The sequence below is a fragment of the Rhineura floridana genome, chromosome 8, assembly GCF_030035675.1.
Source record: "Rhineura floridana isolate rRhiFlo1 chromosome 8, rRhiFlo1.hap2, whole genome shotgun sequence".
NCBI classification, from domain to species: Eukaryota; Metazoa; Chordata; class Lepidosauria; order Squamata; family Rhineuridae; genus Rhineura; species Rhineura floridana.
Window position 1 is genome coordinate 54,954,438 of NC_084487.1, and position 15,447 is coordinate 54,969,884.

The 15,447-nt window shown below is 43.1% G+C and overlaps 2 protein-coding genes across 3 annotated transcripts in view; one reads left to right on the forward strand and one right to left on the reverse strand.

The window, feature by feature from the left end:
• Positions 1-4,825, forward strand: part of LOC133390598 (uncharacterized) — a 42,722-nt gene extending 37,897 nt beyond the window's left edge. For both annotated transcript variants that reach the window (XM_061639522.1, XM_061639523.1), the window contains one exon: positions 1,982-4,825. In XM_061639522.1, coding sequence (XP_061495506.1) covers positions 2,089-3,186 — 1,098 coding nt within the window. In that variant the 5' untranslated portion in view covers positions 1,982-2,088 and the 3' untranslated portion in view covers positions 3,187-4,825. The remainder of the gene's footprint in view (positions 1-1,981) is intronic.
• The window catches only part of CFAP54 (cilia and flagella associated protein 54), a 272,916-nt gene that overhangs the window by 158,659 nt on the left and 98,810 nt on the right, over positions 1-15,447 (reverse strand). Inside the window, exon 30 of the mRNA XM_061582731.1 lies at positions 15,337-15,420. Coding sequence (XP_061438715.1) covers positions 15,337-15,420 — 84 coding nt within the window. The remainder of the gene's footprint in view (positions 1-15,336; positions 15,421-15,447) is intronic.

Here is a 15,447-nt window from a genome sequence, read left to right on the forward strand (position 1 = left end):
TCCTCATTTATCAATGCTTGATATAAAGGAAGTTGAGTATCTGTTCTTTGATTTCTCTAATTTTGGATTAAAAGTAACTTTTACTAGAACCTCCATTGTAGATGCTACCCTTAGATGCAGGAAGGCCTTTGCAAAATATGGAACAAACACTTCTATAATACCCTGATCCAACCTCTGATCAAAGAATCACGTGTCACTTATCAGAATACAGTGCCCGTTAGGAGAGAGAATTTTTTGCTTTAAATTGTCCTACTGAGGAGCTGCTAGACTTGAAGGAGGTTGTACTAGCTGGTGGTAAGCCACCTTTTCCCTCAAATGAATGTATAAATCTGGGATATGGAGATGACGTTGAGAGAGCTATGGGCTCAAACTCTATCAGTCCTTCGAAATCTAAAGCTGGCAAAACCCCTTGTAATTATGTTCTGCCTGTGATAGTAGAAGAATCCCCTCCAAGAAACCTTAATGAGATCGCTCCCCAGTAAGGAGTAGAAAACACTCACCCTCTGAACAAATTTTCAACTCCTTAATACCAGAAGAAGCATTAATTACTACATTTTACTCACTTCCAGTTGGGGAGCTGTAGATTATTATTACTAGGCTACAAGAACTATTGAACAGATTAGTTGACACCGATACTTGCCAGAACTTTTGCCCAGAGTCTACTAAGGTTTTAATCCCAAATCTAAAAGATCATTGGAGACCTACTATTCTTAACCCTTCTAAGGAAAATGTTGTCAACAAACACCCAGTAATTACATCATCTATTTAGGAAAAATCTCTTGAGCCCTCCTTATACCCTGCAGATCCCTTAATCTCCTCTTCTGTAAAAGAATTGGATTTAATCCAGTTGGGCTATTTTCAACACAAGGTTCAAAACGTCATAGCAGAAATCAATTTATTACTCTCCCCTTCTATACCAGCCCTGAGGAATAAGGTCACACCCAACTCAGAGGCACAAATCGTATCCCATGCAGCCTCAAACTGTATAGTTGTGGAGGAATTTCAGGTAGAACTAGATCCTTCAGGTGAACATCCCCTGTATCCATACGATCAGGGCCCTTTAAATTATGGTAATTACAGAAACAACGGCAAGGTAGTTTGTTATCAAGGAACTTTGGTTCCCAGATCTATTTGTGGCTTGCTTTTAAAAGGCCAGTGTTGACTACCCACTGTCCCACATTCCAATGGTGTTATACCTATTAAGGTCCTGTCATGGAACATAGCAGGATGGCTCTCAAAACTAGCAGATGAAAATTTCAAAGATTGTTGTGCCCAATTTCAAATTCTTCTTATTCAAGAAACGAGGGTTGCTTCAACAAATTTTTCCTCCCTCCCTGGGTAAGCAGTTTATACCTTACCAGCAATCAAATCAGACAGCAGAAGATGGTCTTGAAGTGGTCTGGCAATTTTAATTTTGGTTGATTATAATCCGAATATCACACAGATTGATCTGGGCTCTAGTAGCAACCATTTTTTAACTCTCCAAATTGTTTGTCCCTCAGGTTTAAAAATTTTCCTGATAAATGTGTATTGTCCCCCTCAGAATTCAAAGTATGATGGTATTTCAGTTTGGACTGATTTAGATCAGGTTCTTACTTCCCTATACCTGTCCAATCTAGACCCTCTAATTTTAATATCAGGCAGCATGAATGCCAGAATAGGATTGAATAATGTTAAAATAGGGGAGAAACTGAGTCTAACACCAGAACTTAACCTCTTTTCCTATTAGGAATTCAAAAGACCTAGGTATCAGTACAGCTGGCCAATCCTTTTTTGCTCTTGTCTTCAAGTTTCATCTGTATATATGTAATGGGATAGATAGAAGCCTAGAATCAAGAGTTATTCACATATATTGGACCAAGGAGCGTTATAGATTTTATTATCCTGTCTCAACCACTTGTTCTTTACCTCGAGACCGTTAAAGTTCTTGCAAGGCCCGAGAGTGACTATGTGCCAGTCCAATCTCTTTTTTCCTTTCCAGTTGGATTTATCCCTTCAGTGCCAGCCCTTCCAGAAAACCTGACAGTCCAAGGTGACAAAAGGGTCCACTGGAGTGGGAAGGTACAAGGAGCAATAAATCTATTTTTAATGTCCCCTAGGATATTAACTTTAAGGGATCAACTTTTGTCCTTTTCAGCTCCCTTTGAAAATTTTGATAAAATAGTGAAAGAAATTAGGCCTCTTGTGATTAGCTCCAGAGCCGGCCACTCAGTTAGGCCAAATCAAGGTTGGTTTGATGAGCAGTGCGCTGCTCACAAACGCATCCTAGCAAAAGCTATAAGGAAATTAAGGAAAGTGGATTCCCTAGAAAATTTTATCTCCTGCATACAATTGCGTAGAGAGTATAAAAATTTGCTGCGTGCTAAAAAATATAAGCACATACGCCAGTTGTGGATGGAGTTAGGTTTGGCAACCATAGAAAAGAATTCAGCTAGATTCTGGACCTTAGCAGCAAGAGGGACAAAAGGAGGTAAAGGCTTCATTGACAATCCAATTACTTCATCACAATGGTACATACATTTTTTCTCATTTTTTAGTCTCTCTATTCCTCGGGTACCTTTAGGTACTGCTCATAATATAGATCCTTTACTGCTCTCCTTTTGCCCTGAATGGGACCCTGTAACCCCAGATGAAATATATTTCTTGATTAACTCTCTGCCTGCAAAAAAAGCTCCCGGGGAGGACATGCTTCCTGCAGAAGTGTTTAAATCAAATCCTGCCTGGTGGTGCCCAGTTTTTGCTACTATGTTTACATGTATTAGCCATTATGGGAAAATCCCTCAGGGTTGGGGAGTAAGTATAGTTGTCCCCATCCATAAAAGAGGTTCTAAGGTGGATTCAAAACATTTTAGACCAATTAACCTGCTCAGTGTTGTTGCTAAATTGTATTCTAAATATCTGTTATGCAAATTGGAATTTTGGGCTACTGAGACCTCAATTACCGCCGAAGAGCAGGCAGAGTTCATAAAGGGAAAGTATACAATAGACCAGTGCTTTATTCTTCATCACCTGATCCAGAAATACTTCCAAAATGGTAGAAAAGAGCTTTTTGTTGCCTTTGTCGATTTTACTTCTGCCTTTAATCTCATTGATAGAGGTCAGTTGTGGCAAAAGTTATCTGCCACTAATATTGACAGACATTTATTGTATACAAATGTTGCACTCTTAATACTTCTCTCAGGGTAAGGCTTGGGACAAATGGATTACTATCAGAAAATATACCAACCAACAGAGGAGTATGCCAGGGATGTCTCTTGGCACCCTTCCTTTTTAATTTTTATATCAATGCCATTGTTCATGAATTGAGTGGTTTGGAATATTTTCCTGTTTCAGTCCTAGATGCGAAGCTCTCTGTTCTCTTGTATACCGATGACATAGCTATGATTTCCACCACATTAATTGGGATGCAAAGAATACCGCTTACCATGAAAACCCTATTCATAGGGTTGGCATAAGTCGGAATCGACTTGAAGGCAGTCCATTTCATTTGTTTCAATTGGGATGTGAAGGTTATTAAGAGGTTTGAGTACTTTCTGTTCAAAGGAGCACCTATTTATCAATCATGCCCAAACAAAAGTGGTAGTTTTGGGGAGGAAAAAAAAACTCATGTATGAAAACTGGATGACAAACCCATTGAACAACAACGTAATTTCAGATACTTGGGTTTAATGCCCAACTTTCATGGAAGCCACATTTGGATTCAGTCAAGTTGAATTCCTCTCATTCCATACAATCATTGATGTGTTTCTCTAAGTGCCAAGAGGGAAGCTTGGTTATGCCAGCAGCTGAGATGTTTCGGAAGAAGATAGTCCCACAACTGCTGTATGGCACAGAGCTCTGGGGGTATGTCTCTTCTCTTGAGGTAGTGCATAATTCCTTTATGAGATCCCTGTCAGCTCCCCCTCAAAGCACACCTGCATTTCTATTAAAGGCAGAAACAGGGCTATATTCTATAGAATCCTGTGGTCATGCTGCACTTGCCTTGTATTGGCTGAAGTTGGCTTGAATGAATGATTTGTGCCTGCCAAAGAAATGCTTTCTAGAACAGCTGCAAAGTCCAACCCAAAGTTGCTGGGTAAATTCTGTTAAACCTACTCTGTCCACTTCTGGGATCAACACGGAAGTTTTACCTTCCTGTTCTTCCATTAGAGTTAAACAGCTGTTCAAAGAAAGAATCCATCTTTATTCTAAACGGCGGGACCTCTACTTAGTAACCCAAAAGTCATTTTCTATTTGGTACCCACTATATAAAACATTTGGCATGGAGCAAAACTTCACATTTCTGACAGCAGCACATTTGAGAAAATCATTCATAGCTTTACAACTTCAGACTATGCCCTCTGCTTTTTTGGTGGAAGAGTTTCTAACATTCCAACTCCTCAAAGAGTTTGTATCTGTGAATCTGGTGAAGTTGAGTACATTGTACATTATTTACTAAGCTGCCCCCTATACAAGTCTCCAAGGCTTAAATTTCTTTCCTGCATACTTCGCTCCTTGTCAAATAGATATTTCCTGGAGCAATTATGTATTCTGCTAGCCTGCAACAATACATTTATAACTACCCAGGTAGCAAAATTTGCTCTAGCTGCAGGGAAACTAAGAGCTAGACACCAAAAAAAAACCTTGTGGGGTGAGTGGGTTGTGCCCTGGTGCCATTATGGCTGTAATACTTATCCACTAAGTTATGGGGTGAGTTAGTGCATCTTTTGCTCAGGAGAGGAAATTTTATTTGAAATTTAGTGCTGTTGTCCCTTTACTGTATGCTGTTGAACTGTGTTGGTTGAAATATGGCTTGTATTTTAATATGTATTTTTTTCCTTTTACATGTGATGAATTGTGGTAGACTATGGCTTTGAGCAATAAAGATTCATTTCATTTCACTTTTTAATGTTAATATTTTTGTGATTACAAAAATGTGAGAACATTACTGTGTCTTCTTTCTTGGGGATTAGATTTGACAGATGTTTGGGCCTGGCAAAGACTGGCAACTCTATGCAAGCTGAAGATTTCCAAAGCATAATGTTTCCCCAATACTGTATAAAAGAGACCTTACCATAAAAGGTCTTACCATAAAACGATCTTCTATGTGCATGTAAAGATGCTCTCAGGTGGGACTTGAGCTCCACCTTGTGAAGGAAGGCAAAATAGCACTGTTCTATTTCTCTTGAATTCTCTAGCTCCCCCTTAGCCTCAGAAAGCCAGCTTACATGACAAGCAATACATAAGAAAAAGAACTAACAAACAGTACATGCAAAGAACAGACAACAAATGGCACTCCCTGCTAAAATGAGAAAGAATATAGGAAGAACTTGAACATGTATAAGGTACCAGAGATATGCAGCTCAGACAGGGCCCTGAGATCACCTTTACATAAATGTAGAAGACCGTTTTACGGTAAGACCAAAGGTCACTTCTCCCGTGCATGCAAGATGCTCTCAGGTGGGACATACCCAAGCTGACCCATAAAGGGTGGGAAAGAAACTATGGGCTGCCTATAATCTTGGAAGAATGTGTTGCTGGACTCGTCTCCCAAAGGCTGACTCAGCCAAGGCATACCTATCGACCTTGTAATGTTTAATGAATGTATTGGGAGAAGCCCATGTGGCTGCTCTACACACCTAGGGAAAGGGGGTGTTGAGGGGAAAAGCTGCTGCCCTAGTGGAATGTGCTATGATCTTAGTTGGTGGCTTCAGATTCTGACTGGTGTAAGCCAAGGCAATACAAGTCTTGATGGATGAGGACACCTTATTACCTAAAGTACTTAAGCAGCTAGATTGGAAGGGGTGTGGCCTGATAGCTATTGGCTTAAGGGTGTGGCCTGAGAACTGCTGAGGGCAACAAGCAGCAGCTGTGTGTGCTGGGACTTTCATTCTGTTTCCTGACTCCTAACTGAGCAGAGCAAAGACAGCTGTCAGCTGGTCCACAGGAGAGGAAATACAAGCAAGACAGCTTTCAGACAGCGAGAAAACAGAGCGAGTGTACAGGGAGAGCAAACAGAAGTTTGACAAAGGAGTTTGACAAGGGAGGTCCCTTAAAAAATTTTTTTTAATATAATTACTAATTTTTCTTATACAGCGCACCGCATACTAGTGGGAGTCTCAAGTTTACCCTGAAGTAGGACAGGACAAAGTACGAGCCACTCCAAAACAAGTAGTTAGAAAGAAACAAAAGGTAGAAGAGAGTATGAATGGGAAGGATACTCCAGTGGTGGTGACCTGTAAGGTGTGTGCCATATTTGTTTTCTTGCCTGAGAACAAGTACAAGATCGTGGTACTATTGGAAGAAAAAGTGAGAAGCCTGGAATGGTGGGTGGCCACACTGAGGACTACAAGAGAAGGTGAAGAGTTCTTAGACGGAACGCTAGAACAACAGCAGCAAAGAAAAGTGGAGGTGGAAGAACAACAGTATGTGGTAGCAGAAGAGGAGACTGCTTTGGAGATGAACAACGAAGTGAAGGAAATTCCAGGGGAAAGGGTGACAGTTAGGAGCAGAAGAGCTAGAAGACACCCATCTCCAGTGGAACTATGGAACCGCTTTCAACCAGAGGATGAGACTGCAGGACAGCATATGGTGGAAGAATTACAGGAGACCCCATACAACAACAAGCAAGAGCCTGAAGCTCAATCAAGCAGGGGCAATGAAACCACGCCCAACAACAAGAGAAGAGTATTAGTAGTAGGAGACTCCCTACTGCATACGATCGAAACCCAAGTATGCTGAGAAGATCCATGAACTCGCCAGGTATGCTGTCCACCAGGAGGACAGATTAGAGATGTGACAGAAGCCCATCGACAGGTATCCCTTTCTCCTCATCCATGTGGGAACAAATGATATTGCCAAATGGAGCTATGAAGAAATCACATCAGACCAAAGCTCTGGGAAGGAAACTCAAGGAATTTGGGGCCCAGATAGTTTTTTCATCCATCCTTCCAGTACTTAGAAGAGGAGTAGAAAGGGAAAGAAAAATACTCCGTGTGAATGAATGGCTATCAAGATGGTGCTAACATGAGAGATTTGGATTCTGGGACCACGGGCTATGCTTCCTGGAAGATGGACTGCTGGCAAGTGATGGGTTACATCTCACAAGGACTGGGAAGAATGTGTTTGGCCACAACATGGAGAACGTCATCAGGAGGGCTTTAAACTGAATCCTAACGGGGAGAGAGATGTAAACTTGGTGGTAACAACTGATGAAGGCTTGTGCACAGTAACGGGAACAGAGAGATCGGCTGTAATAGGGACCAGCGACAGTCCTCAGAAAAATGTAGTAAGAAAGCCAAGCCATAAATCATATGGTATTTGATATCTGTATACTAATGCACAGAGCATAGGAAACAAGCAGGACAAAGTTGAACTCTTAATACAGGAGGGTAATTATGACTTGATAGGTATAACTGAAACTTAGTGGGATGACTCCAATGACTGGAATACAGCAACTGAAGGATATAACTTGGTCAAAAAGAACAGAAGGAATAAAAGGGGAGGTGGAGTCATGCTATATGTTAAATATATATATCCTTGCAGAGAAATACAGGAAGATGAGCTGGTAGCTCCACCGAGAGTATCTGGATTAAAATTAATAGGGCAAGTAATAAAAGGAATGTGGTGCTTGGCGTCTACTACCGACCACCCAATCAAGGAGAAGATGAGAATGTAACTTTTGCAAAACAAACTGCCAATGTTTCGAGAAGGCATGATGTAGTAGTAATGGGGACTTCAATTATCCCGATATCTGTTGGGAGACAAATTCTGCCAAACACGGCCCCTCCAAGAAATTTCTGACTTGTGTTGGAGATAACTTTCTCCTACAGAAAGTGGAGGAAGCAACCAGAGGATCAGCTATCCTGGACTGGATTCTAACCAATAGAGATGATTTGGTGGATGAAGTGGCAGTTACGGGAAGTTTGGGAGAAAGTGACCACACCATACTTGAATTCTTGATTTTAACAGAAGCAAAATCTGAGAGTAGCCATATGTGCACCCTTCAGGAAAGCTGATTTAAATAAACTCAGAACAATTGTAAGTACCGTTCCATGGCAAGCCACCCTAATGACAAAAGGAGTCCAAGACGGGTGGGAGTTTCTAAAAAAGGAAATTCTAAAAGCACAATGGCAAGCAATTCCAACAAGGAAAAAAGGGGGAAACAGCAGAAGAAGCCAATGTGGCTTCACAAAATGCTTAGAGCTCACCTGAAAACAAAAAAAGGAGACATACAGGAAGTGGAAAGAAGGCCAGGCCACAAAGGAAGAGTACAGGCAGGTATAACAAAATTGCAGGGATGGCGTCAAAAAGGCTAAAGCTGAGAATGAGCTGAGGTTAGCGAGGGATGCTAAAAGCAACAAAAAAGCTTTCTTCAGGTACGTCCATAATAAAAGACAGAGAAAAGATATGATGACACAGCTACTCAATGAGGATGGCAAAATAACAACAGATGACAAAGAAAAGGCAAAAGTCCTCAATTCCTACTTTGGCTCAGTCTTTTCCCAAAAAAGGGTCTATGACCCTCCCGGAAAACATGAAGTAGAAGGGGCAAGATTGAATCTTGAGATTGACCAACAAATGGTCAAGGAATACCTAATCACTTTGAATGAGTTCAAATTGGCAGGGCCCGATAAACTGCACCCTAGAGTATTGAAGGAACTGGCTGAAGAACTCTCAGAACCACTATCTAGTATCTTTGCAAAATCATGGAGGACTGGTGAAGTGCCAGATGACTGGAGGACTGCTAATGTTGTCCCTATCTTCAAAAAGGGCAAGAAGAAGGAACTGGGGAACTACAGACCAGTCAGCCTAACATCAATCCCTGGGAAAACTCGGGAGCAGATTATACAGCAGTCAATCAGTAAGCACCTTGAAAACAATGCAGTGATTACTAGGAGCCAGCATGGATTTATGAAGAACAAATCCTGCCAAACTAATCTTACCTCATTTTTTGATCAGGTAACCTCCCTTGTAGACTGTGGGAATACTGTGGACATAATATATCTCGACTTCAGCAAAGCTTTTGACAAAGTGCCCCATGATATTCTGATTAGCAAGCTAGCTAAATGTGGGCTGGATGGAACAACTATCAGGTGCATCCACAGTTGGCACCAGAATAGTACTCAAAGAGTGCTTATCAATGGTTCCTTCTCAAACTGGGTGGAAGGATGCAGACAAATTGGAACAGGTTCAGAGGAGGGCAACAAGGATGATCAGGGGACTGGAAACAAAGCCCTATGAGGAGAGAGTGAAAGAACTGGGCATGTTTAGCCTCGAGAAGAGAAGACTGAGGGGAGATATGATAGCACTCTTCAAGTACATGAAAGGTTGCCACCAGAGCTTGGAAAAGTTACTTTTTAAAACTACAACTCCCATCAGCCCCAGCCATCATGGCCACTGGATTGGGCTGATGGGAGTTGTAGTTCAAAAAAGTAACTTTTCCAAGCTCTGGTTGCCACACAGAGGAGGACCGGGATCTCAATCGTCCCAGAGTGCAGGACACTGAATAATGGGCTCAAGTTGCAGGAAGACAGATTTCAGCTGAACATCAGGAAGAATGACCTAACTGTTAGAGCCATACGACAATGGAACCAATTACCTAGAGAGGTAGTAGGCTCTCAGACACTGGAGGCATTCAAGAGGCAGCTGGACAGCCATTTGTCAGGAATGCTGTGATTTGGATTCCTGCATTGAGCAGGGGGTTGGACTTGATGGCCTTATTGGCCCCTTCCAACTCTACTATTCTGTGATTCTAGATGGGTGAAATTATACAAACAAGGAGTTCCATCTTATGAAAAGGCTTGGTTCTGGTGATGTACACCTTTAAAGCCCGTCTCACATCTAATGAATGCCAGGCCTTTTCTGCTAGATGGATAGAAGGACAGAAATATGGTAAAATAAGCTCCTACTGACAACAAAAAGAGGAAAGGACTTTAGAATGGAAAAGAGGATTAGTAATGTAGGATTACGTTATCTTTGTGGAAAATACAAAATGGTTTATCTACTGATAGAGGGTTCATTTCTCACACCCTTCTGGCTGACGTAATTGCCACCAGGAACAGGACTTTGAAATGTAAGATGCGTAAAGTCAAGGAATTCAACAGTTCAAATGGTGTTTTCTGAAGGGCAGTCAACACTTTGTGTAAATCCCATGATGGGAAATGATGCTATACCGGTGGAGATGAAATAGTCGCTTCCCTAAGAAAGTGCCTCACAATTGGATGTGATCCCAATGGTTTAGCTGGGAATTTAGGCAGGATTGTTGAATTGCAACGTATTTGGATGAAGTTGCATAGAGATACCATCCTGTATAAAGAACTCCATAAGAGCAGCTTATTGAAGCTTTATTGAACCTTAGTAGCTTTTACCTGGTTGTTTTATATACCTTTACTTTGTACGTCGCTCAGAGTGGCTGGGTCTCCAGCCAGATGGGCGACAAATAAATAAATAAGCAGCTCTGCTGGGTACACAGTGCCTTTTCTGACACCATGAGGCAAAACCTTTCCATGTACTCTGATATAAACTTAGTGTAGATGGTTGTCTTGATGCCAGCATGGTATTGACCATTGCTAAAGATAAGCCCATTTTGAAGAGTCTTTCCCAGTCTGAAGTATGAAGATTCAGCCAGGCTGGGTCAGCAGATCCTTCCGGTGTGGCAATGGCCATGGTGGGGATGTCGCCAGACTGACTATCTCTGAGAACCACAGACGCCGAGTCCAATGAGGAGCAACCAGTATCACTTTGGCTGATTCTTCTCAAATCAAACATAATACCCAAGGTAGTGAAGGAATTGGTGGAAAGGCGTACAGAGTTCCGAGGGCCATTCGACCCTGAGCACGTCTATAGCCTCTGCTGCTGGATCTGCATAACAGGAGAAGAACCAGGGGATCTGATGGTTACAAGGTGATGCAAAGAGGTCTAGATGGATCCTGCCAAATCTTTTGCATATCTGAACACATCGGGATGTAGTTTCCATTCTCGCTGCTGTATCCGCTATCTGCTCAGCACATTGTCATCTCCCTTGACGTGCTCTGCCACCAGGGAATTCAGGTGTATTTCTGCCCAGCTCATCATGATGTCCGCCTCTACCTGAAGAAGTTGGGATCTCATTCCTCCTTACCAGTTCACACGTACTTTGGCCATGACGTTGTTGATGGCGCTTCCAGGCATCTCCTCGTGGCAAAGTATTGCAGGGCTAGACTGATGGCATGTACCTCCAAGAGATTGATGGGAAGGCCAGCCTTCTCTTAAATCCAGTTCCCCTGTACCATGTTGCCAGTGCACACAACACCCTAGCCTGTTAGGCTGGCATCTGTCATGACTACTGTCCTTTGAGGATCCCTAAAGGGCACACCTTGCTGCAGATTCAAGGTCAGCAGGCACTAGCGAAGAGAGTACTGTACCGAAGCCAACATCAGCGCCCAGCAATGGCCCTGGGATGCTATATCACTCTGGAATGGTAACAATGCCCACTGAAGAGCTTGTGAATAATGTCTTGCCCAAGGAGTAACCTGAATTGCCAAAATCATGACATCCAGGATCCGGTGATAGCTCAATAGTTCCCACTTCTGTATCTATTACGGCCCTCAGATGTAGAATATGACCAGGATGGATTGAGGTGGCTCTTCTGCTAGTTGACCAAGAAACCATGGTCTTTGATGCATGCCTGAGTGCAAGAAAGGTCCTCCTGAGCTTTTAACTTTGATGGTGATCCAATAAGTAGATCATCTAGGTACAGACAGATGTGTACCCATCAGTCTGAGGTGTGCCACCAGGGTAACCATTATCTTTGTGAACACCCTGGGGGTAAATACCAAACCAAAAGGCATTGCCTTGTACTGAAAGTGCATGCTGGCCGTTTACCATGAATCCAAGGAAATGCCAATGTCCCTGATATACTGGGACATGCAGATAGGCTTCCTTGAGATCTACTGATGTCATCCAATCTCCCATCCACAGATTCTCTTTGACAGACATCAGGGTTTCCATGCTGAATTTGCAATATCGGATATACCTGTTGAGATGCTTAAGATCTCTGCCCAGAATGAGCCGTCTCTTTTGGCCACTGTAAAGATAATGGAATAAACACCCCAGTAATGCTCCCCTGGTGGTACTGTTTTGATCACCATAATGTGCAGAAGATGGTAAATAACCTCCTGAACCCTGGCCCTCTTGTCTGGATTCAATGGAAAAGGGGATGGGAGAAATCTGTCTGGAGGTGAACTCTAAGCGGAGGCCACATGAAATTGTATCACCCAGCAATCTGGAGTCATGGTGCTCCACTTGTCTGAAAAAACTTGAAAACAGCCTCCTACTTGGGGAAGGACATAGTCAGAACTGATGCTTGTGTGCCCATGTTGATACTCTTGAACCGGGCTTTCCAGCATACTGCTGCTGTTGTTCTCTGTAGGAAAAATGCTGTCTGGCCAAGGGATGAAAGGACCGAACATCCTTACCCCTTCCAGACTGACCTGAGGTACGAAAGGACTGTGAGGGTTGCCCTGGAACATTTGGATGATAAGATTTTTGAAATGTACATTTGTCTTCCCCTTTCTTTGTAGATGACATAGTTATCTTCTTGTCCCTAGACTCAACCAAAACCTTCTCGAAGGCTCCAACACCAAAGAGCTTTCCCCCCACGTAGAGCTACATAGCCAAATTCAAGCCGGGTGTGGTATCAGCTTCCCAATGATGTAGCCACACGGTCCTTCTGGTAAGCACACCCGCTGCCAGTGCCCTAGCAGAAAATAGAATTGCATCCATTGAAGCATCCACCATGAAGGCCACCACTCTAGAAACCTTCAAAAGGGTTTTCCAAATCCAGGCAGGCTTCTGCTGAGAGTTGTCAAACAGCTCCTCTAACCACAGAAGAGTAGCTCATGCAAACTCCCAAGTTGAGGCCTCCACTCAGAGAGAGAGCACTTGTGTCATGCACATGCAGCAATCCCAAATCCAATCTCTTTTCAATCACATCCTTCAGTTGTGCATAAGAGTCCTTCAGAATCAGAGAGGGATTCACTAAACCTTGCATGGGAGCATATATGAGCAGGAGTTTCAGTTCATCCATAATGGCCTGGTCCAGAAGATAATACTTATTAGCCATTGGGACCAACTTCTTAAACTGCAAAGGAGTCTCAAATTCCGCTTTAATGACCTAAGGAAGCATGAAAGGCAGTTTGACCACTCTGGACTTAGGTTTGGGATCTGGGCAAACCGCCACCACTCTCAAGGTAGCCAAGTCTGGAGCAGAAGTCTCCTCTAAAGCGTTCAAGTTTAATTTCTCCATCGCCTTGCATAACAGTGGAAGATAATATGGTTCCTGAAAAATTCAATTTGAAGACACCTCTTCCGTCTCAGAAGTGCCACTCCATTCCTCCTCATCTAAAACAATTAACTCTGTGTCCATATCATCTAACACCTCTGAATGGCAAGACGTCCTACCTCTGTATACAGCATGAGGGTCCAGGGAAGAACTCCTACGGTCTCTTTGTGGCTGATGTCTTACAAGAGACTGTGGAGCCTGAGGGCACGTGTCAGTTGTGCAGACTACGACACACTAGATTGAGGCTAATGGGCAGCTGATGAGGGTAAGAATTGACCCCTATCAGTCACATTGGCCACCATCCCATTACTGGCCATATCCACATTAGCATTAGGGTGGGAAGTCCTCAAGGGTTGCAAAGTAGCAGCCAAGTCTCTAGCCAGGTCTGCCAACAAAATATCCTTTACTTGTAATAGCATCTCAAGAGCAAGGTGTAACTGAACTGGCTGAAGGATCTGTAAATTCCCTGAGCGCAAGGGATAGCTGAAAGGAGGGTTCACATGGATCATAGCCTGTACTGACTGTGCTTCAGTTGGCCCCATAGCCTGTACAGGAACTGGCTGTGTTTCAGTTGGTCTCATAGTCTGTGCTGGCTGTGTGACATTTGGTAAGGCACCGTCCCCCAAGCCTACAAATGTCTCAGTCAGTGAGCTTGAGGAAAAAACTGCTACCAGCTCCCTTCTATGTTGTTCCCGTTCATCCTCTGACAACTGTTCCTGATCTCTCAGCAAGCAGCGCCTCCCCTGGCGTTCTATATCGCTTCCTGCCAAAAAGCTTTCTCCCCCTCCTCCTTCTCTGCATCCTCCATTTTGAGCTGACTGTTGCTCCAAGGAAAACAACATGGACCTATCACCTGGGTCTCCTCAACTCCGCAGGGATGTCATGCAGAAAGGCTGGAGCATTGGTGAGGGACACTGCAGATATAGTCACACTAATAGAGAAGTCACCAAAACACCCTTCAGCCTATTGGAAGAGGGAATGGAGATAGCTGCCTGGCTTTCCCTGCAGCTCCTATCTCATTCAGAGGCACTGGTTGGTAAGGTAAGGGCAGTAGCAGCCAGGACTTTCTAGATGACGCAGGCAATTTTTCTTTAGCATTCCCCATCGCAGTAAGCAAGTGTAGGATACAGGATACAGCTGTTTCACAGGCTACAAGCTGTTTCACAGCTTAGCCAATATAGCTGTATTGCAGCTCTATGAGGCGGGAGGCAAGGACTGAATACCGCTGTATTGTGGCTTGGGCTGGGTTGGGTCTCAAACCCCTGTAGCATGGCTTAATAGCATGGACGGCTTAATGGGAAGGGGTTGAGGCAGAACAAAAAGGCAAGACGGTAACTGAGGGGTTTGCTGTTGTTAGTAACACAAAAAAATACAAGAGTAGCTAGCAAAGCTAAACACACAGAACACACACAATATACAAACCTGAAAGCAGCAGAAACCAAGACAGGGAGCAGAGAGTGTGAGTATGTGACCACAAGCTGTGAAGGCAAAATAGAACTGGCTTTCTGAGGCTAAGGGTAAGCTAGAGAATTCAAGAGAAATCACACAGTGCTATTTTGCCTATGACCACAAGGAGGAGTTCAAGTCCCACCTGAGAGCATCTAACATGCATGGGAGAATTCAAAACTCGTGTAAGTACCCAATGTTTTAACAACCGAATGAATGAATGGTAAAAAGGAGGGCAATCTGTGCAGTTCCTTTCCAGGTTAGCCCATTTGCTTGAAACCAATAAATTGGAACAAAATCATTTTGAAACTTGAATATAAGCTAGTAAAAATTACTTAACTGAATTCCAGACCCCACAACCCTAAAGTAAGCATCTGAGGGCAGCTTTTTCTCTCTTCCAGAGGGGGGGGGGTCCCCCACCCTCCAGAGCAGATTTGGGGTGGGGGAGAGGAAGTCTCCTTGTGCTAATGGCATGACTTTGTTGGATACAAATGACAATGTTCTAGTTAGAATACATATTATATTTTTCACAATCCTAATTAAAATATTGTGTGAAAAACAAAACAGCATGTTTTTTAAATGGTTACCTTCCTTATAAGCAGTCTTTGTTTGCCAGTTTGAAACTATAGGATACAAGAGCAAAACATCTTCTTCTCCTGTCAGATCCTGTCCTAGATGAACCAGAGGGGAAAAAAAAA